This window comes from Notamacropus eugenii, chromosome 2, assembly GCF_028372415.1.
Source record: "Notamacropus eugenii isolate mMacEug1 chromosome 2, mMacEug1.pri_v2, whole genome shotgun sequence".
In the NCBI taxonomy this organism is placed as follows: Eukaryota; Metazoa; Chordata; class Mammalia; order Diprotodontia; family Macropodidae; genus Notamacropus; species Notamacropus eugenii.
The window spans coordinates 506571334-506595159 of NC_092873.1; the positions used below are offsets into that span (position 1 = coordinate 506571334).

General features: G+C 38.1%; 1 protein-coding gene across 1 annotated transcript in view; it reads right to left on the reverse strand.

The window, feature by feature from the left end:
• The window catches only part of TESK2 (testis associated actin remodelling kinase 2), a 141143-nt gene that overhangs the window by 65813 nt on the left and 51504 nt on the right, over positions 1 to 23826 (reverse strand). Inside the window, exon 3 of the mRNA XM_072649235.1 lies at positions 23069 to 23190. Coding sequence (XP_072505336.1) covers positions 23069 to 23190 — 122 coding nt within the window. The remainder of the gene's footprint in view (positions 1 to 23068; positions 23191 to 23826) is intronic.

Sequence of the window (23826 nt, forward strand, 5' to 3'; positions counted from 1 at the left end):
TGGAAAGACAAATTATTATATAAAAGAGTGAATGACAATGGGAAATATTACATATTAAGCTTAATCTCATGTAGGAAAATCTAAGAATGGGGGAGGGAGAAGCACAGTGATCTCCACATTTGGGTGGAGATCAATAGAGACACAAAGAGAAGTGATGTTGTCATTGAAGTATACTACAAAAAAGGACAGGAAGAGGAAATACTTAAATTTGGAAACTAGATCACATAGAGATATGACATGTAATTATTCAGACGCCTTCTAGAGATCTGCTTTCTAAAAGCAGAATATGTAACACATTTGTTTTGATGACAATTTCATCTTTCAAAAAGGTAAAGGAAGGACTTATGGCCAATACAGATACCCGAAAAGATGTAGGCAACCAAGCTCCCACATACCTACTCTAACAAAAAACTAAAATCTGCACCAGACTGAATACAGGCATGCCATGTTTTATTATACTTTGCAGATATCGCATTTTTTACAAACTGAAGGTTTATACATGTGCATGTGTTCACATCGTGTCTCTGTGTGACATTTTGGTAATTCTCGCAACGTTTCAAACATTTTCATTATTATTATATCTGTTACAATCATCTCTGGTCTGTAACTTTTAACGCTGCTGTTGTGATTGTTTTGGGGCACCGCAAATCACACTTATATAAGAAGGTGAACTTAACAGATAAATGTTGGCTGCTCCACCAACTGGCCATTCCTGTTTCACTTCCTCTCCTCAGGTCTCCCTATTCCCCAAAACACAAGAATATTGAAATCAGGTCAGTGAATAATCCTACAATGGCCTCTAAGTGTTCAAGTAAAAAGAAGAGTCAATCAAGGGGGCAAACTTCATTGCTGTCTTATTTTAAGAAATTGCCACAGTCACCCCAGCTTTCAGCAACCACTGCCCAAATCAATCAGAAGCCATCAACACTGAGGCAAAAAAGATTATGACTCACAAAAGGCTCAGATGATGGTTGGCAAAGGCTGTCCCAACAGGTAGCCCCTAGGAAACCCCCATAGTAAAAGCTGAGGGTTATTGTGTCAGCAGCAGAAACTCCCTAATTGTCTATGTAATTAAAAACCAATAGTAGCCCTTTTTCTTTCCCACAAAGACAACCCTCTACAAGTCTACGCTTTTATCTTCTCCACCTTCTTCAATTGATTAACCCACAAGTACTGATTAAGCAACCTATTAATATATCAAGCACTGGGCAAGAAATCCAGGACACAAGTATAAAAAATGAAACAACTGCTACTGTAAGAAGCTCACATTCTCTTAGGGAAAAAAACCATATAAATCACTACTTATGAAGACCATCTCAGAAGGAAGGCACTCGCAATGGGGTGGGAAGATCAAGAAAAGCCTCCTGTAGAACATGGGATTGGAACTGAATCTTGAAGAAAGTTAGGCGAGGCAGGAGGTAAGGAATGAGAAAAAGCCAGGGGAAAGGCATGGCATCAGGAAATGGAGAGTGCAAGAAGGTGTTTAGGGAAAAAAGTAAAGAGGGATGAAGGGAATAACATTTATATAGCACCTACTATGTGTCAAGAACTGTGCTAAGCACTTTAGAAACATTACTTCACTGATTCTCTCAATCTCACGAAGTAGGTGCTATTATCCTTATATAGCTGAGGAAACTAAAGAGCACTTTTAACTAGATACTGGTTATTGGAAATCTGTTCTCCCATTCATAGGGTACCTAAGAAGTTCCTCATAGGCATAACAGAATTTCTTTGCTGGGCTTCCTGCAGAGCACATTTAGGCACAAGTCCAGTCTGCCCTTGGCTCTCCATGAAGACGTTGCGGCCGGCTAATATTCTCCTGGGGGGAATGTTGCAGGGATGCTGATGGGAAGATAGCAAGTCCACAATCATAAGGACCCTTAGAAACTCCCAAGGTCCTCCTCCAAACAAAGTGGGGCAGGGAGGGGGAAAGAGTCCTGGGCAAGGCCAGATGTGAGGCCTCTCCTTCCCACATCCCAGGAGGTACTTCCTTAGGTATGCTGGAAAGTCACACTTGCTCCAAGTTCTGGAAATCTGGAAAGGATAAGGAATGACTTCATGCAGAAGATGATGTCTGAGCTGCATCTTGGAGGTGAAGAAGGACTCCACAAAGAGAAAAGTAAGGAGAGAGTGCAGTTTATGGATGTGGGCCAGGCAGTGCAAAAGCAAAGACCCTGAGACAAAGATCCTGGAAAGACTCAGTTGTTCAGGTGGCCTAGAAACATCAGATCTCTCTTCAGACCGATGAAGCTGTACTTTGATGAGTGACTACCGAGAATTTCACATAAGTGCTTCATATTCCAGTACAACGTGCTCAGCTCTCTCTCAGTTCCTGTAGGCTAAATCCTTGGTGCACCAGACACCAGGTTAGATCCTGTCTCTGCTGTCCACACAGACGTCTCTGTCTCCCTACACTGACCTGGCCAGGAAATCATGATTTCTTTTTCTTGGATTCCTCCATAACAACCATGTTCCCATTCAATTAAATTTTGCTCAAATACAGAATTTCTAAAAATAGGCACTAACAAGACTACCAACAAATACAAAAGAATACATAGGAGACAGCTGGGTTTTGTTTGTCTTTTTAAAAATACTCAACAGACAAGTTCTTCTAAGTATAATTGTTCCATAAAAATATAGAAATTACACCAGACCAAGTCATTTTGGGGGAATTCAAGGAAAAAATCATGGTGAGTTCTACTTCCAGTCCAGGTTGGCATAGGAAGACAGAGAATTCTATGTGTAGGGAAGGATCTGGCTAGAGGTCTGCCATGCAGAGCATTCCAGCAGACAGGAGATAAAAGAGAGGTAAAGATATGTCCCACAGCAAGAAGAGGTCCCAGACACACAGAGGGGCTCCAACCTTTTGCCAGAAGCAAGCCTAAGCGCCAAATGGAAGCTCTGTGATTCACTACCCAGTTCCAGACCACAGATACAGGGTGAACCAAGAGGATGACTTGTACCTGCAGGAGTGTTCTAGGTGGAGGAGCACTGTAATTTCAGGGTTAGAAGCAGTCAGAGGCACTGAGCTATATACTTAGTGAGGAACAAGTTTAGAAACAAACAGTAGCCATATGGTGAACGAGGGGCTGAACTCCACCCTCAAGAACAGTCCAAATTCTGCAACAGAATGACCAGGGCAAAAATTAAAAACTAAAGGAAAGTCTACATCTCTGTCACACAGATTTCCAGCTTGTTGATAGTGACTGAGTTCAGTAGCTGTCTACTGGAATTCCAATCAGGGCTAAGCCTACCGTTGAGCTGTGCAGAACCAAACTGGGAATAAAAGGTTGGAGAGCTCAGACCAGGAGGGCAATGATCAGGCTCTGCTCTAGATAAGAACACTGTGGGAGCTCCAAAAGCTTACAAGAGTAGTCTGAGCTATCCTGAGGTCCTGGAATAACACAAAACTCAATATTTCAAGAAAGCAGTAGAAGATCCCAAGAGGACAAGACCTTGGCCTAGATATTCTTCCTAGAAGTATGAAAGTTCAGCTCTAACATCAAGCCCAAAGTCAGGAAGTACACTAAAAGAATGAGCAAACAAACAAAGGAAAGAATTCCACCATAAAAAGTCATTATGGATACAAGGACATTCATAACACAAACCCAGTAGAAAACAATTATTCCAAACATGTATAAGCAAAGTCTCAATGAAAAATACAGCTTGGACAAAAGTCCAACTAGAATTCCTGGAAGAAATGAAGAAAGAGGGTTTTTTTTTGTTTTTAAAAGAGTAAAAAGTAATTTTTAAAAATCAAATGAAAAATAATTAACTTTTAAAAAGTTTTTAAGAATCAAATGAGAGCACAAGAAAAAAATGGAAAGAGAAGTGAGAACTATGGAAGAACTAGAAAGAGAATTATTAGCTTTGAACAAGAGGTACAAAACCTTGCCCAAGAAACAAACTCCCTGAAAAAAAAGAATGGCCAAAAGAGAAGTCAATGGCTCCAGGGGACAACGAGAAATAGTAAAACAAAGTACAAACATTGAAAAAAGAGAAGGAAATATAAGACATCTCCTATCAAAACAAATGAAGCAGAAAAAAGATGGAAGAAAGATCACCTGAGAATCACTGGGCTACTCAAAAATCATGACAAAAAAGAGCCTAGGAATCATAATTCAAAACTTCCCAAATCAAACAGCCTAAACATAAACAGCTTACATCTATCTCCTCAGAACTCTATCACTATAAGAGAAAAAGTCTAGTCAGACAGAGCCCAGGAATGGTTCTGTTATGTTTTGATGACCTTAAAAGAAGAATGGAAAAGGAAAGTAAGAGGAATACACTAGGGGGAGAGGAAGGATAGGGAAAATCATCTCATAGTTAAGATATACAAGTAGATTCTATACAAAAAAAGGAAGAGGTAGGGGAAGGGGGTGACAACCCTTCATTCTCATCTCAACTAGTTAAAGAAAGGAAGAGCAGATACACAGTCGTACTGAAATACATTCCACTCAACAAGGAAAGAGAAGGGAAAGGGTAGGGAAGAGTAAGATAGACTAACTCTAAGGAGAGTGGGCTTCAAAGAAAAGCAAAGAATAAGAACCTCTGATGGACGGAAAAAGAAAAGGGGCAGAAGAACAGAATCAAATTAAAGGCAGTTAGGTGGTACATTAGATAGAACATAGTAAGTTAGAGACAAAAGAGCCAAGTTCAAATTCCACCTCAGACACTTACAACTTGTATGACCTTGTATAAGTCAACTTAACTTCTGTTTGCATAACTTGTAAAATGGGGGAAATAATAGCACCTATCCTCCAGAACTGTTGTGAGGATAAAATTGATAACTTTAAAGTGCTACATAAATTCTAGTTATTATTGTTATATCAAAGCCAGAGCACTAGTACTGAGCTCACTCCTCTTTCATCACCATATTCTTCTTTATACAGAGGGAGGAGGAACCAAAGAAAAAGCAAAGCATAGGAAAACAGAATGAAGAGAAATACACAATTACTAATCATAACTATGTTGTATATGAGTGGGATGGACTTACCCACAATATAGAAGAAGACAGTAGAATAGATTAGAAGCCAGAACCCAACAATATACTATTTACAAGAAAGAAACTTGAAACAAAGATTCAGATGGATTTAAAATAAGAAGCTGGAGCAGTCTATTATGTTTCAGACAAAGCAAAAAAAAAAAAAGGTAGGTGCAGTAATCAACATCTCAAACAAGGCAATACCAAAAAATGGGTTTAATTAAAAGTGATGAACAGAGAAACTACATTTTGCAGAAAAGTACCAAAGACAATGAAATAATATCAATACTGAAATAATATCCATAATATCAATATCAAATAATATATGCAACAAATAGCATGGTATCTAAACACTAAAAGAAAAAGTTAAATGAGTTACAGAAACAGTAAAACCATAATTGTGGGAGACCATAATATACTCCTCTTGGAGGTAGACTAATTTTTTTTAAAAGTGAAAGACCTGTACAGAATTTTAGAAAAGCTATGTTAGTCCTCTGGATTATGAATGAGGATAAAAAAATACACATTTTCCTCAGCTGTACATGGCACCTTCATTAAAAAAAAATGACCATCTATAAGGACACAAAACCCAAACAAACAGGGGCAGAAAAGCAGAAATATTAAATGCATCTTTTAGGGACCACAATATAATAAAAAAGATATTCAATAGTCACTGAACACATGATTAAAAAATCTTAGCGACCATATAGCTTAAACCTAAAGAATAAGTGAGTCAAAGAATAAACCATAGAAACAATAATTTCATTGAAGGCAATAAAAATAAAACAATAACATATCAGTATTTTGGAGATTTAGCCAAAGTAGTCCTTAAGGGAAATTTTATATATCTAAACACTTTCATCAACAACAGAAAAAGGGCAGATCAATGAATTAGGAATACAACTAAAAAAAAAACCATTAGAAAATTAACAAATTAAAAACTCCCAATTAAAACTCAAAATAGAAATCTGGGAAAAAAAGGTTAACATAATTGAAAGCAAAAAAAAAAAAAAACCACCCACTGAATTAATACACATAAGTAGGAGCTTTTTAAACAAAATAAAATTGATAAACCATTGGCTAACCTGACTTAAAAAAGAAAAGGAAATCAAATTACCAGTATCAATAATTTTAAAAGGTAAATTCAGAACCAAAGAAGAAATAAAATAGATGTTAGAAACTATTTTACCCAATTATATGCCAATAGAACGGACCATCTAAGTGAAATATTTACAAGAAATAAAATATCCAAAGCAACAAAACAATAAATGAAAGACTTAAATAACTCAATCTTATAAAAAGAAATTGAACAAACTATAAGTGAACTCCTAAAGAAAATAAACCCAAGACCAAATGGATTTACAAGCACATTTGAATACACATTTAAAGAATAATTAATTCTAATATTACATAAATTATTTTTTAAAATAGGAAAAGAAGGGGTCCTACCAAATTCTTTCCATGATGCAAATATAGTCTTGGTATGTAAACCAGGGAGACTCAAAAAAGAAAAAGAAAACTAAGGATATCTATAATATCTATATCAATAACATATACTGATATATATCAATATATATTATATATTTTCATAATATAGTTTATTATATATTTATATATTATATATTTTATTATACTAACATTTTAGCACATATTATTATATTTGCATCTATATATATATTGATGCAAAAATTTTAAATGATAACAAGGAGATCATAGCAGCATATCATAAAGAATATACCCTTAAAACAGGTTTGATTTAAATCAAGAGTACAGGGTTGTATCATTATTATGAAAACTAAAAACATAATTGATTATATTAACAAAAATCATATGCTTATTTGACCAAATACAACACTCATTCCTGCTTTTAAAAAAACCAACCAAAAAAAAAACCACTACAAAGCATAAGAATAAAGTGGCACTTTCCTAACTATGACCTAAATATTTATCTAATGTAATATTTATCTAAAATCAAGAACCAGCATTATCTGCAATGGGTAAAAAGCAGAAGCTTTTCTAGTCAGACAAAGAGTAAAGCAAGGATATATATTAAAGTCATTACTATTCAATACAGTGTAAAAAAATCCAACTATAGCAACAAGATAAGAGAAAAATTGAGAGAATAAGCACACGTAAAGAGGTGACAAAAGCGTTGCTTCTTACAGATGATATGACAAAGAGAACACTACAGATTCAACTAAAATAATCAACCAATTAACAGGTTCATCCAAGTTGCAGCATGTGAAATAAAATCCACACAAAACATCAGCAATTCTGTATATTATCAACAAAATCCAGCAGGAAGAGAAAAAAAAGAAATTCCATCTAAAATAGCTATTAAAAAAACTGAAGATATTTGGAAGTCTACCTGCCAAGATACGTACAGGAATTCTATGAATACAACTACAAAACATCCTTTGTACAAATAAAGACATTTAAATAACTGGAGAAACATTAGCTGCTCACAAGTAGACTGGGTCAACAAAAATGATAATACTACTGAGATTTGTTTATTTCTACAGTGTCATGTCAATCAAACTACCAAAGGATTACTTTGTACAGCTAGAGAAAAAATAAATTCATCTGAAGGAACACAAGGTCAAGAGTCTCAAGGGAATTAACTTTTAAAGGGTGAGAACCAGCAATGCAAGAACCCAAAGGACTCTTGAGGCAAAATGCCATTCACATTCAGAGAAAGAACTATGGAATTGGAATGCAGAATGAAGCAGAATATTTTCTCTTGTGTTATGTTTTGTTTGGCTTTTTCTCATAGTTTCTCCCATTCATTTTAATTCATATATGCAACATGACTAATGTGAAAATGTGATTAATAAGAATTTATGCATAGAACCCAAAGAAGATTGCATGCCATCTCGGGAGGGGGAAGGGGGAGAAAATCTAAGACTTATGAAAGTGATTGTACAAAACTGAAAACAAATAAATTAATTTTTTTAAAAAAGGGGGTGAGAACAAAGAGGGTCGATCAGTGCCATATCTCAAACTATACCACAAAGCAGTAATCATCAAAACGATTTGGTTCTGGTTAAGAAACAGAGAGATTCATCAGTGAAACAAATTATGTACACAAACTGCAGAAGCAAATGAGAATCGTAGCACCATGTGATAAAACCAAAGACCCTCACTATTGGGTCAAGAATTAATTACTCAACAAAAATACTGAGGAAACTAGAAAGCAGTGGGGAAGAAACTAGGTATAGCTCAACACATCATACCATATACTAAAATAAGCTCTAAGTGCATGCATCACCTAGATATATAAAGGATGACATAATAAACAAATTGGAGGTTAATAATAGTTGTATTTGTACAGCACTTTCAGGTTTGCAAAAAAAACATTTTATAAATATTATCTCATATTATTCTCAGAACAACTCTGGAAGATGTGTTACTAATAATTCCCATTTTACAGATGAGGAAAGTGAGGCACAGAACAGTTAAGTTACTTGCCCAGGTCACACAGCTAGTGTCTGGGACAGCATGTGAACTCAGGTCTTCCTGACTCCAGGTCCAGTACTCTATCCACAGTACCACCTAGCTGCCCCTAAGTAAAGGAAGAAATTACTAGTCACATCTATGGAGAGTGGAAGAATTCATGACCAAACAAGAGATACAAATGCTCACAAAAAATAAAATGGACAATTTTGATAATACATATAAAATTTGAAAGTTACATAAAATCCATGTAGCTAAAAATAGAAGAGAAGCAGGAAACAGGAAAAATCTTTGCAGTAAGTTTCTCTGATAAAAGTTTTATTTCCAAGACATATAGAGAACGGAATGAAATTTCTAAGAATAAGGGCCATTTCTCCGATTGAAAAATGGTCAAGAGATATGAATAGGTACCTTTCAGTGGGAGAAATTAAAGCTATCAATGACCATTAGAAAAAAAATGTTATAAATCACTAAAAATTAGAGAAATACAAATTAAAACAATTTTGAGATGCAACCTCATACCCTTCATATAGGTAAAGTTGACAAACATGGAAAATGACAAATGCTGGAAGGACTACAGGGAAACAGGTACATTAATGTACAGGTACACTAATGTACAGTAGAGCTATGAACTGGTTCAGTCATTCTGGAAAGCAACTGGGAACTATGCACAAAAAGTTACTAATGTATGCACACCCTCTGACTACTAGTTCTATACCCAAAGAGACCAAATGAGGAAAAAAAGAACCCACATGTACCAAAATACTGGCAAAGCAATAGAAACAAAAGGGATGTCTATCAGATAACAGTGAGCATAATCCTACGGGATGATGTGACAGAAAGCTGGGACAAAAATACACATGAAGGAAAAGGTAAGCAGAACCAAGAAAGCGATCTACACAATAACAACAACAACATAAAAACAAACAACTCTGAAAGCCAAGCAACATGATGACCAAACACAATTCCAGAAGAATCACAATTAAAAAGGCTACCAACCTCCTGAGAGAGCAGTTGAGACACCCATGATTTTTGGACATGACCAGCGTGGGAGTCTGCTTTGTCTCCCTATACGTATTTGTTACAAGGGTTTTGTTTTGATTTCTTTTTCACCTTGAGGGGATTAGGGAAGGTGAGAGGGAGAGATGACATTTTAGTTCACTGAAAGAATAAAATTTTATTTAAAAAGAGAATTGTAAAAAGGCCTCAAAGTTAGCATTGGCTTATTAATGAATACTCTGTGCCCAGCCATTCAAGTAGTTCTGAATCTACTTAATTGTACTATGATGATCTTGCCCATAAGAATAACATGAAAAATGATTAAATGCTTTACTAAACTTGAGGTACATGGTATCTGCAGAATTTCCTAGTGCTGCCAGTCTAGTAACCCTCTCCAAAAAAGAAGGTTACAGTAACATGACCTGATCCTGTTAAAATTGTATTGGCTCTCCGGGATCACCATTTCCTTTCTAGATGTTCACACTAACCATCCAGTTAGCAAAAGATTCTAGAATTTTAGAGGGACATGAAGTCAGGCTCACTCCTATGATTTGTAGACATTAATCTCTTCTCATTTTTAAAAATTAAGACAACTGTCATTCTCCAATTTTTCAAGATCATATAGCTCAGGCAAATGTTGTTATACCCATCTAAGAAATGAAGAAACTGCTGGGCATGGTAATACACTCCTGTAGTCCCTGATGCTGGGGAGGCCAAAGCTGGTGAGTTACTTTAATCCATGAGTTGTGAGCTGCAGTAGAGCTAAACCCAGTAACAGGATGTTTTCAGTAAGTCTGGTGGGAGTGAAGAACCACTAATCTGCCCAGTTTAGACAAATAAAGCAGACCAGAGTAAAAAAAAAAAAATGGAACCAATGAAAGTTTCTGTGTCGATAATTACTGAGGTCAGCTCATGAAGAAGAAATGTTAAAGTCAAAAGACTAAAAAAACTAGAAGAAATCTAAAGAATGTAATAGCAAAACAAGTGACACAGGAAACAGACTAAGGAGAAAAATAATTTAAGAGTTATTGGACTACCTCAAAGCCAAGACCAAAAAAACATCACAAAAACCTAGGCATTACATTTCAAGAAATCTTAAAAGAAAGTTACCCAGATCTCTTAGAACAAGAAGACAAAGGAGCAATAGAAAGAAATCTACCTGTTACCTCCTAAAAGATGAATGAAATGAAAATGAAAACTCCCAGGAACATCATAACCAAAATTCACATGTTTCAGGTCAAGAAAAAAATACTTCTAGCAGCCAGTAAGAAAGAATTCAAGTACTGAGGAGCCACAATCAACATCACACATGATTTAGTAGTCACAACCGTAAAGGAGCAGAGAGCTTGGAACACAAAATTCTAGAAGAGAAACAACTTACACAGCAAAAGTGAGAGCAAAAGCAAGAAAATGCACCTTTAAAGAAAAAGAGATTTTCCAAGATTTCCTAATGAAAAGATCAGCTGTATAAAAATTCTGAAGTTCAAACACAGGCATTACAAGTAACATAGAAAAGTAAACAGGAATTAACAATCATAACAGGTTGAACAAGGATAAACTGCTTATATTCTAATATGGGGAGATGATACATGAAACCCATCACCATGAGGGGTCACAGAGGGAGTCTAAAGGCCTGGTTGTGGTTCTCTTATGTCTTAATGATCTTAAAAGAAAAATGAAAAGAGAGAAGAAGAGGAATACAAGAGTGAAAGGGGGAAGGGAAGGGAATGTTAGGGAAAGTTATCTCATGTAACCAAAGTTCACAAGTAGACATCTAAACAAACAAGGAGGAAGGGTAGGAGTATTTGAATCTCATGCTCATCTGTACTGTCATAGGATAGAAGAATACACACGCACACACATACACACCTCAAAGTTGAATATAGAACTACATTTCACTTAACAGGGAAATAGGAAAAAAAGATGGGAAAAGGAGAAACTAGAGGGAGGGTAGATTACGGGAGGGATTAGTCTTAAGCAAAAAAAATTCTAAGTATTTACAAAAATATTTGTAGTTCTTTTTGAAGTGGCAAAGAACTGGAATCTAAAGGAGTACCCATTAGTTGAGAAATGGTTGACCAGGTTTTGGCATGTGGATGTGAAGGAATACTATCATGCTGTGGAAAATGATGAAGGGGATGGTTTCAGAGAAATTAAGGACACAGTAAAGTGAACAGAACCAAGAGAATAATTTATAAAATGACAACAATATGGTAAAATCAAACAACTCTGAAAGAATTAGGAACTCTGGTCAATACAATGACCAACCATGATTCAGAGGACTGATGCTAAAACATGCCAGGTTATCTCCTGACTCCAGAGGTGAAAGACTCAGAGTACAGAATGAGGCATGTATTTTGTGGCCAATGAAGAAATTCATTCAGCTTAACTATATATGCTTTTAATAAGGATTTTGTTTTTCTTTCATTCTCCATGGAGGGAAGGGGAAGAAGGGAAGGAGAGGAGAGAGATTTCTGCTGATTAAAAAAAATAAAATCTTTAGATAAAAAGGAAAAAAAAAACTGAACTAAGACTTTTGTGACACCCTGTATAGTTCAGCTCCCAAGTGGTCATCTAAGTTTCAAACTGACACTAAACTTTATGTTTTCTCATAGTGCCTCAAATACATTCATAAGAACTGAAGAGGATTTGCCTGTGCAATCATCTTCTTTTTAATTGTACTATTGTACATTATGAAAATTGTATTGTATATTATGGAAATTGTATAGTATACTATGGAAATTGTGTTGTATTGTGTGTTATGGAAATGCTTGTTTTGTTCCATAAACTAAAAATAAAAAGATACTAAAGCTAGGAGGCTTTATAGAAGAAAAAAAGGGCTTTGAATGATAAATAGGACATTTTATATTTGCTCCTGTGAATAAGAGGTCACTGAATTTTATTGAATATTGGTGGGACATGACATGGTCTGACCTTAGACACTTACTAGCTACATGACCCAGTTTCTATCTGATTGCTTTTTGTTTCAAACAGATACTTTTCAGGATATGCCTATACTTTGTAGAGCTTTTGAAATAAAAGAATGTTGCATTAAAAAAAAAAAAAAAGAACTGAAGAGGATGGTGTCCAATACTGCATGAATATAGTCAGTCCTCTTTCCCACAGTGGAAGTGACAAGTCACCAACAGCTTCTTCTCTTGTGTGTCTCTTGTTCATGTCCTCTGAGCCTGCAAAGAAGCCACTCCATCTGTGGTCTGTGGGTCCTTCCTCTAGTTCTCTCAATGTTAAAAGGCCAATAATTAGGCATACATCTCGTGTTATCCTTCAGGCTCACAATGTGGCTAGTCGAGCTCTTTTGCTAGTCATACATCTCCTCAATGACAGCCTTTCTGCTAATTTTGGAAAACAATTCTTCACTCATTAATACATTGTAGTCTACTCAGATCCATCATGGTTCTTTTGGGTGAACCACAACTTTAATTCTTCAAAAACTGTTAAACTTCCATGATTAACAGTTACAAAGAATCAACAAAAAAATTGGTGAAATAATATTTGTAAAGTATTTAGCACAGTGCCTGGCACATAGTAGGCACTTAACAAATACTTGTTCCTCCCTTTCCCACTGGTGTTAAGAAGCCAGGCTTCTGTTTTTGAAGGAAGCTTGGGGCTATTAAAAACATAATTTCCCAAAGGTAATAGTAATAATAGCTATTATCATTATTCATGTATGTTGCCAAGTGCTTTATTTACCCCATTTGATCCTAACAATCCTGTGCACGTATCATATATATAATATATGCTTTTCCATATATGTAATATATATATTATATAGACCTGTTATATTTAACAAGGTTAAATAACTTGCCCAGTGTCACACAGACTGGTAATTGCTTGAGGTCACATTTGAACTAAGACCCTCCTGACTTCTAGGGCAGGAGCACTCTATCCACTGAACCATCTAGCTACCTCTGAGCAAACAAACTTGCAACATAATTACAAACGATGCAAACTTGAGCAATTGAACTGGCTCCGCCCACTGTCAATGTCAGGTCTATCCCAGGAGATACTCTGAAGGGCCCTTCTGGGGTGCTCCTTTCAGCTACATTTCATTTTTTGAATGACAGGCATTCATTTACTTTTCTATGTAGATTGCCTGAACTCTTTTTTGTAAGTTGTGTATGTGTGTGTGTGCAGACATGTGTACACACACAAGTCACTTAGGGGGCTCTGAGATGGTCTAGAGTTTGATGCAATTAGTACAAGATCATCTGAAAACCAATGGAAGGCCTGACCATCTACAGAGAACATTTCTTCCCTCTGGACTCCATGTGAGTTCACACTCTTGGTAAATGTGCATTCCTTGTTCTGTTTCTTACTTGACATTAATAATTATAGGATTGCATAAAGTTTTCATTGAAGTTACATCTCTCAAGGCATCTTACATCATTTTAACATAAACAAGAAGCCACCTTACTGTAGGAGATCTTGCCTTTAAGAGACTCTCATTGACTCAACAAACATTTAGGGCTCAGCTAAAAAGCACAGTACTCTTGTACTCTCTTCATCTTTCAGACAACTGTGTGATTATAAAGACATGATCTCCGGAAGGATGAAGAGAGAAAAGTCAAAAAGAAATCGTTGATTTCTCATGGCAAGGACATCACTTAAAGAGGCATAGAAAGGCATCCTGGGAGAGGTCTTTTGGAAAGGCTACTATACAGGAGAGTAAAAAGGATGTGGAGCTGGGTTACAGATCTCCAGCACAAGATAAACAGTCTTATTCACAAGAGTTACATACAGACAGTCAGTCCTAGAATGACACGAAGTAGTTTAGTGTTATTTTTTAAAACTGATAACATAGAGCAACGGATGGTATGACAAACAATCTTAACATGCCCTCACAAAAAACCCAGCCAAGTATGGTCACCTCCTGCCTAGCTCACCTGCCCCTTTCCCAACTAGAAATCTGAAGGGGAGAGACAGCCACAACAGAGGAGGGAAGCTGAGAAGCTGCTGCAGGTGGAAGAGCGATCAGGTAATCAAAAGGGTCTCAGCATTTCCTGCATCTCCCCCACACTGATAATGACAAATCTCAGATCCTTAGTTCCCCACCATATGGCAATCCCACTGACAGCACATCAGACACAGCTCTTCCTAAAATCCAGAAGACAGCACTCCTTATCTCCAGTCTCAGGACAGAATTGGCTACAAATCCTGGGACAAGTTTTGGCTGTCCCTCTCTACCAGTGTATCTCTCTATATAAAAACAGATCCAGTAAAACTCCCTACAGCATAAAAGCAGGGGGAACCACTGGAGCAACATTTGATAACCCCATCCAGGATAATGCAACAAAGAGTTAATTTCCTAACTGATTCAACAAACATTTGGCAGAAGCAATAACAACATTTTGACCGAGGAAGCAAATATTAACAGAAAACTGACAGACAACGGTAAAGCACCTTAGGAACTGAGGGGGGGGGATGGGAAACACCCCTACACCTTCTTAAAAGTCTAGTAACAGTCAGAGACTTATATTGAATTTAATATTTAAGGAGTCTCTTAAAAGAACCAAGACAATGTTTCACCTTTGGCATTGTTTCCCTCCTATAGGCTCCCATAAGTGACAATTTCCTTTTGTTGTAATCAAAGGATGTGACAAAACAATGCACAAAGTAATATGTGAAATAGAACAACTGAAAAGCTTCCTTTAAAAGGCAATTAGCCGCTAGGCTGTTCAACACTGTTTAGAGGCAGATGGTTTCTACAGAAGACTTGCAGTGATTCAGATAAAATTCAGTCTTCTTAAAGTTAAAAGCCAGGTAGGGGCTATGTGTTTTGAATTCATTTATTTATTCGATGGCATTTATGAAGCACCTACTGCATAAGATGTAACAACAACTAGCATTTGTATACTGCATTAAGCTTTGCAAAGCACTTGAAAAATATTATTTAATTTTATCTTCTCAACAACTCCAGGAGACAGATACTAATATCAGCTTTGTGTCTGAGGCAAACATAGTTCAAGTGACTTGTCCAAGGTCATACTTTTAATACATTTTTTAGGCCAATTTTGAACTCAGGTTTTCCTGACTCCAGGTCTAACATCCTAGCTTGCATCACAGAGCTCCCTCTCAAGAGTTTAATTCAGGTAGGATCCTTGTCTATAAGAAGCATACAACCTATTAGAGGGATAAGACATTTCTGTTGCTTGGTTGTTTCAATACTGTCTAACTGTAAGTGGTTTTCCCGGCAGAGATACAGGAGTGGTTTGCCATTTCCTTCTCTAGCTCATTTTACAGATGAGGAAACTGAGGCAAACAGGGTTAAGTGACTTGCCCAGGGTCACACAGCTAATAGTGTCTGAGGTGAGATTTGAACTCATGAAGATGAGCCTCCCTGATGCCAAGCCCAGTGTTCTACCCACTGAGTCACCAAAATACAGATAATTAGTATGAGATAATAAGCATACTTGGAGATATAAAACGTTTAAGCAGGGAAGACTACAAACTAACCCAGGGGTGCAGGGACAACTTCGTGCCTAAGGTGGCATCTGACTCAATCTTTAAAAATTCATAACAGAAAATTCAGCAAGAAAATGAAAGGGAGCAATTTTTCCTTTTTAGCTAACTTTGTTAATTGAAAATGAAAACTCATTCATACTATTATTGGCTTACTCACCAAAGAGATCAAAAAGGGTGAGATGAAGAGTGATTGATCATCAACTGGGAAAAACTGAAAAAATTATGACATATGAATGTAATCAGATATTTCTACACCACCAGAAATGATCAAAAGGGATGGATTCAAAGAAATCTGGGGAGACTTACATAAACTGATGTAGAGTGAAGTGAACAAAACCAGATAAAAAATTTATACACATCAATTACAATTTCGTAAAGGACAATACGTCTGAAAGAATTAAGGACTCCAATCAATCCAGTGACCAGTCATGACTACAGAAGACAAATGATGAACCCTGCTTCTGGATTCTCGGTGAAGAGGACTATAGATAGAAAATGAAACACACTTTGAGATATGAACCGTGCAACATAAATTTGTTTTTACTTGTTACAAGGAAGGGTTTTTATTTGGGTAAGGAAGAAGTGTTGTGGGGGAGAATATAGGTTAGTGATAAGAGATGCAAAGAGAAAAAAGTACTAAGAAAACACTGTAAAAATACATAAGAGAGTAGAATAAAGTTCAAAAGGGTACTACACCATGTTAAATTTTATGTAGACTTAAAAAAAAGCCTTAGGTGTACATGGTAGATTCACATTTAATAAACAATTCTCTTTTTGTCTCTTGTAAATGAAAATATCCATACTTGTTGATGACAGTCATGTCCATAATGTGAAAAATTATTTTCAATAATAATTTATAGACTGTAGCAAAGCCTGGCACTTCATAGGAAGCTATTCCTGGAGTAATCAAAAGATTCTCAATGTGAACATTAGTAGATTTATATTATAAAGCAGACCAAATAAATATTTACCTAAATCATAGGTAAATAAGACCTCATGCTTCTGTAGTCTAGAAAACAAATCTGAGCTCACGACTGCTGCTTCTGCTCTCTAGAGTTCTTCTGAAATACAATCATTTTTTTGTTTTGGTCCCTTCTTTTCCTTCTATGTGAATCTTTGTGTTTCAGGTATTGCTGATATCCTATCAGTCAATTAGCTTCTGTTTGGGGTGAGTTCATCTAATTTATATTTGCAGTTACGATTATCATATACTTTCCTTTGCCTTATCTTTGTCCATTCCATCCTTATTTACAGAAGAAGGTGGTGAAAGAAAATTGCTCTTAACACTGTTGTTGTTATCTGACCTTAATTCTCCAGGAGGATCTTGGTGTGAGGAAGGTAATGTCATGACTTGCAAGTGAATTGGATTGAAGGGAGGGAGGGCTGTGCAGAGCCATCGGCCTCGCTCTCCTCTGGAGTCCTCTAGGTCCAGTGTCCAGATATAGATCAGGACGACTGGAGATGGGCCCCTCTTAACACTAAAGATCTAAATCAAAGCAACGCTTCCACTTTTCTCTTCCCCTCCCTCACCCCTAAACATAGATTCTTACTTTTTCTTTCTTTCCTTTCAACCTCTTCTTCACAATCCAACTTTGGGCAGTTGTACCTTGTTTTGCTTATGGCTTATCTCTCACTAAATCTGCTGTTCCCCTTAAACTCCCCTTTTCCTGTTTCCCATCTATCAATTTATTGAGTTGAACATATTTCTACACCAAATTCTTTATGCATACGTATGACAGTCTAAGTGTCTGTGTGTGTGTTCAATCTTCCTTTGTCCAGTTCAGAAGAAAGCAAAGAAGCCATCTGTATCAGGCGCCTCCACTTCCTCTCCTTCTACCCTCTAGCTTCAGAACTCATCCCACCAAAACTACTCTGTTACCAGTGATCTCAACTGCCAAATCCAACATCCTTTTCTCAGTCCTCCTCCTTCTTTGACCTTTCTGCAGCCTATGACACTGCCAATCACCGTCTTTTCCTCAGTGCTCTCTTCTCTGTAGGTTTTTTCCTGGTTCTCCTCCTGTCTATCTGACCTCACTTGTTCAGTCTCCTTTGCTGAAGAGGGAAATTAGGAGAAAAAGGGGGTAGCATGATGATTATCAAAAGAAAGAGAAAAGACAGAGTCATTACAACATTTTTTAAGTCAGAGAAATGCACAGAGGAGAACCAAAGGAAGGCCAGAAGGAGAAAGAGACAAGCAGGACAATTCTGAAAGTTCCATGGTGAATTTATTCTAAATTTAAATGGAAAAGCAAGCTTTACGTAATAGAGATCCATTATTTCATGCAAAATTCCTTTTCTACTTTACTTTGTATATGGAAATGCCCAATGTATTTGGTGTTTGTTAAGTTCATAATAAAATATACATTTTTTAAAAAAACATGCTTTGCTCTTTCCCTCCCTCACTCACTCTCTCGCCCGCCGCTCTCCCCGACAGCTGTCACCTCTCTCCCTTGCTCGAGCTCCCAGGAGGAAGACGCTCCTCCACGCTCCAGATTGTAGCAGCGCCCAGCTGCTCGACTCTCCCTGCTCCCCGCTCCCGCCGGCCCAGGGACCACTCAGGAATCAAGAAAAGAAGAGCTGATGTTTTTTCTATGGGCAGCAGAACTAGCACCTCTCAAAAGTAAAATGATCTCTGCAAACTCCAAGGACGCAATCAAAAAGAAATTTCCAGGCATTAAACATGAATGTTAAGCAAATGGACCAGAAGATCTCAGCCGGGCTTCTCCTGCTGAGAAACTAGAGGGTCCTTAATTGTAGCTTTGGAAGGACGTCCTGTGTAGATGATCATGTCAGTGCCACAAGGCTGAAAAGCTTCCATGTTTAATGTATCTTCTTGCTAAATACGTAAAACAAATATACTTGGGCCAGGGTTTCACTGAGGGGGAGCTGTCTTGTTCTAGATTAAACGAGATATAAAATAACCCTAAATAAATCTAAAACCTAAAAAACACGCTTTACATACATTACTTCATTTGACCCCTAGAACAATTCATGCTGCAAGATCATCCCTATTTTATCCACGAGGCACAGAACGGCTGGGTAAGGTGCCCAGGAATCCCACAACTAGGAAGATTCAGAGATGAGACCTCAGCCTGTCCAGACCCTCCCTGACTCCTCCAGTTAAAAGCAATTCCTCATGCCTCTTCACTGTTAAAGTACTTGGGGCTTCTCTAGCTTTATGCCCTATTTCAGGGGTGGAGAACCTGCAGCCTCCAGGCTTCACATGGCTCTCGAGGTCCTCAAGCGCCACCCTTTGATGGAATCCAGACTTCAGAAAACAAATCCCCTCAATAAAAGGTTTCATTCTGTGAAACTTGGACTCAGACAAAAGGCGGCACCCAAGGACCTAGAGGGCCACATGCAGCCTCAAGGTTGCAGGTTTCTCACCCCTGATTATTTGGTATCAGGGCTGTTTACACCGGTTCAACTAAACAAGGCTCTATTTAGAGAGGTTCAGTTTCTCCCCAGCCCCTGTCCATTCCACCTCCCACTGGTGCCTATTCCTGGAACTCCCTCTTACCCCACCTGGTCCTCTAGTCTCTGCCTACAATCCACCTGGCTTTCCACAATGACTTAAACATTTACTTCCCTCCAGTAAACCTTTCAGATTTCTCCCCACCCCAGTCAGAAACTACCTCCTCTTCCTCAGATCTCAAGTAACACTGCATACCTCTAGTCTTATCGTATTCTATCTGCCTTCCAGTTATTATGTAGTTACTTCAAATTTATTTACGTACAATACAAAGGGAGCAGGGCATGATGAATGACAGTGCACAGTCACTAGCATTTATACAGTGCTTTAGCAAAGCGCTTTACATGTTTATCTCATTGGATCCCCACAACAACCCAAGGAAGCAGGTATTATTAATTACCCCCATTTTACAGATAAGGAAGTTGAGACAGAGAAATTAAGTGATTTGCCCAGGGTCACCCAGCTATGAAGTGTCAGAGGAAAGATCTGAACTCATGACTTCTTCACTAGTTCTCTAACCACTGTGCTACCTAGCTGCCAACCTCAGAGACAGGGCCAGCTTTGAAGTCAAAAAGTTCAAGGCTTGCCTCTAACAAATATTGATCCCACTCCCAAAGCCCTTATTCAGGGTAGCAACTCCTGTGAAGAAGGGGCTTGCCATTCCCATCCCCACCAGACCCCAGGCCTGGCCCTGCATCTAGTCTACCCCTGCAGTCATCCTCCAAGGAAGCCATATGGGTAGCAATGGGGCCTGGCAACAGTCCTTGCACAGGCTGAAGCCCTAGACTCTTGAGCAGCCACAGCTTCCAAGGAGCAGAAAAGAAAGTTTTCACTGCCAAAGTCCTTGACACTGTTCATTGATGCAAATTCAGGAACCATTATGGTTTTATTCACGAGTATTAATTACTATATGCTACACCCTTAAGACCAATGGGACTTCTCTATCTGACTTGTCACTGAAACCTCCCCCATGGCTTGTGTCTCCTTACTGGAATGTGAGTCCTTGAGGTCAAGGTCTGTCTTTGAGCTCAGCATAGTGTTCAACATGGTAAGCACTAAATCAATGCTTTTCTATTCCATCATTCCTGCCTTCTTTCATGCTAGCTAGATGATCATGGTCACAGTGCTTAGAGAGCTGCCTGGGGCTCTTAAAAATTTAAAACCATAAGTAACAGACAAAGTGTCAACATGCATCGATGCCAAGAATCTCCCAGACTGATGAAATCACAGGTCTAGACCCTTTACAAGACAGACAGACAGACAGACACACACACACACACACACACACACACACACACACACACACACACATACACACACACACACACCTTGACAAACTGTGACCAACATCAATAACCCCAATGTCTAGCAGAATGCTAGTCACCTTTTTTTGGGGGGGGGCAGGAGGCACAGAAAAGAGAGGGGAAATGATTATTGAATTAGTTTATTCATATATCTCTATATGCCCCTCTCATCACCTAGCACAATGCTTAGCCCAAAAATATCCACTGGCCAAGATCAATGATGACTGTGACCTCTGGATTTCAAATGATTCTCTGAAAACAACAAACATTCATTGACTTCATCCTGCTTCACAGGATCATCAGGAAGATGCTGAAGGCCAGAAAATCCCAAGGGGACAACAGGGTTCAGTTTCTGGATACCAACGATCACAAACGTAACCAGACATGAGACAGCTGCTCTTTCTATTCTAAGGTCAGATAAAGAAAATAAGAGTAACAGTGATGAGGAAGAAAGTGAATCTCATGCAAAAGACAATAGAAAGGAGCACAGTGGGTGTGAACAAGCAGCAACATGGAATAGGGAAGAAGGAAGAAGAACCAGAGGAAAGGATGCCATCAAAGAAGAGCTTCAGTGAAAAAGAAGATAGGATGATGCCAAGGTGATGCTGAGGGATGACTGACTGGTGCTGGCCAGCAGGCTCCTCCAGTATCCTACAGATGTCAGAAGAAGGGACCCTGGCATGTGCTGGCTCACAGTGAGTCCAGGACTTAGATAAAGGCACAGGTGGAATGTTTATGAGATCTGAAGAAAACCATGCTGTAAGGGAGATCTGAGCTGACACCCCGGAAAACAGGATCAGGATTCAAAGTGACCCTGACAGGCTAAAAGATTCTATTGACTCTGATAAGGTTATATTTATCCCTATTAAATTTCAAATCTTACCACTTGGGTTCAAAAAATCATCTTCTTCCTAAGTGCCACACTAGGGAAGCATGGTTAGACAGCAATTTGTCTGAATAAGATCTGAGCATTCCAGTGAACTACACACTAAATATGAATATGGAGTGGAGGTAGAGTCCAAAAAACTGAATGGAATCTGAGGCTGCAGATGGAAAGGCAGCTGCTAGAGAAATGCACTCAGCTCTAGGGAAGATCATTTATAAAGCACCCTAGAAGAGGGCCACAGGATGGGGAAGCATCTGGAAGCATCTGGAGTTCATGCTATAAAGGAGCAAATGAAAGAATTGAGGTACTTTGGCCTGAAGATGAAAAGACAGGACAGGATGGGGGTTCTCAGCTATGTCAAGGGGTATCTCTTGGAAGATGGACCAGCGTTGGTCTGTTTATCCCCAGAAGATGGTCCTAGGACTAATGAGGGAAATTTCTGAAAGGAAAATCTAACCTTAATGTCAGGAATTGCTAATAATGAGTGAGAGAGCTGGGCTATCATGGAAAGCAGTGGCTTCCCCTTCATGGCAGGCCCTTGAGGAAAGGCTAGATAAGCAGCCAGGATCCTATGCCTTTGCTGGGGATATTCCAGAAGGGATTGCTTTTCAGATACAAATTTGATTCAGTGGGATCCCAACTCTGACATCCAGTGATGTGTGATATATTCTTTCTTTCACTAGAAAGGGCAGGAGGTGTCAGGTTAGAATAACAGGGAAGAGAGGTAAAAGCAATTGTATCTCATTGGCTAAAATGCGAAACTCCTCTGAAGGGTCCAGTTAATAATTATAAAAATAACAGTTAGGATTTACGTAGCACCTTAAGGTTTATAAAGCGCTCAACACATGTTATTCCATTTGATCTTCATAACAACCTTGTGAGATGGGGACTGTTATTGGCCTTACTGTACAGATGGGGATCAGACTGATCAAGGTGAAATAACTTACTCAGGGTCCCAAAGCTAGTGTAGGAGGAAAGATTAGAACTCAGGTCTTTCTGACTCTAAGCTACAAGAGCTCAGTCTACTGAGTCACCTAGTATCTCATTAAGCTTCTTCCTTCAGAAGCTCCTGTATACTAAAGAAGATAATCTAATGGGATGTAATTCTATTTCAATTTTACTTAAGAAAATTTAATTCAAGTTTCTCATAAGGCAATTGAGCAAATTTAAAAATTCTATAAGGAATAAAGTCTCAGCTAAGAGAATTTGTCTAGCAATGGGACACTGCAGATGTGGTGAAGTAATAGGGAGCCCAAGAGCATTAAAAAACAGTTAATTATCAAGAGAACAATGAAACCAGAGTCTGCATGGTGAGTAAGTCAAGTTGGCTGATCCAAACCTCAGAGGGCTGAGTGGAAGATGACAAAGCAAGTTCAAAGGTCAAAGGGTTCTTTCAGGTTTTCCATCTGAAATCAATTGTAGAGTCCATCAGGAAATACTCATATTCTTCTCCCTGACCCTAGGAAAAAGGAAAGGTGATGACTGACCTCAGGATGTTTGGATGAGAGAGTCTGTTCATAAGCTGGACTTCTTTCAGCATGTTTGCCCGGTTACTGCTTAAAATGTTCATCTTCAGAGCCATCACTTGGTCAGACACTCTGTGCCGCACCTACAGGTCAGATAAGCAAGAAGATAAAATGTGAAATCAAAAGTCACAGCTGAATAGTGATCAAACTCTCCATTTGGAAAATCTGTTAGTCCCAATCTAGAAATTTTTTTTAAATGACAGGAAACTTTTTTATTAGAAATGCTGACAAAAATTCAAAACTTATCATAAATGCTTAGGAAAATCCAAATACAGTGTTTTTTATTCTAAAAACATTCTAATTTTTAGTTGAAATACCAGGAAGATATTATTACAATGTAAAGAAATTAGATCTTTTCTATACTCTAATGCTGAGCAAAATACAAAGTCTATTTCCCTCTTGAAGCCAACCCAGACCTGACCTAATACTGCCTTGAGTCATTGCTAGTAAGAAGTCCACCCAAAGACCCTGGGCCAACAATGACCTGGAGTTGGAAGGCTGGGCTGAGGTTCTAGCTTCAGTCCTTATTGGCTGGATGACTGGAGCAGGCATAAACACTAGATTCTAGGCCATATGGTCCAAGCTTGGCCTAAAGTGTCAACCCCTTCCACAGTGTTCAATTAAATACATAATTTTTTTTACACCGACTGATACAAAGTTTAGAAAGACTCACTTCTTTCCCTTTGGGGGCTTAAGGTATGTAAAAGCAAAAAATTTTA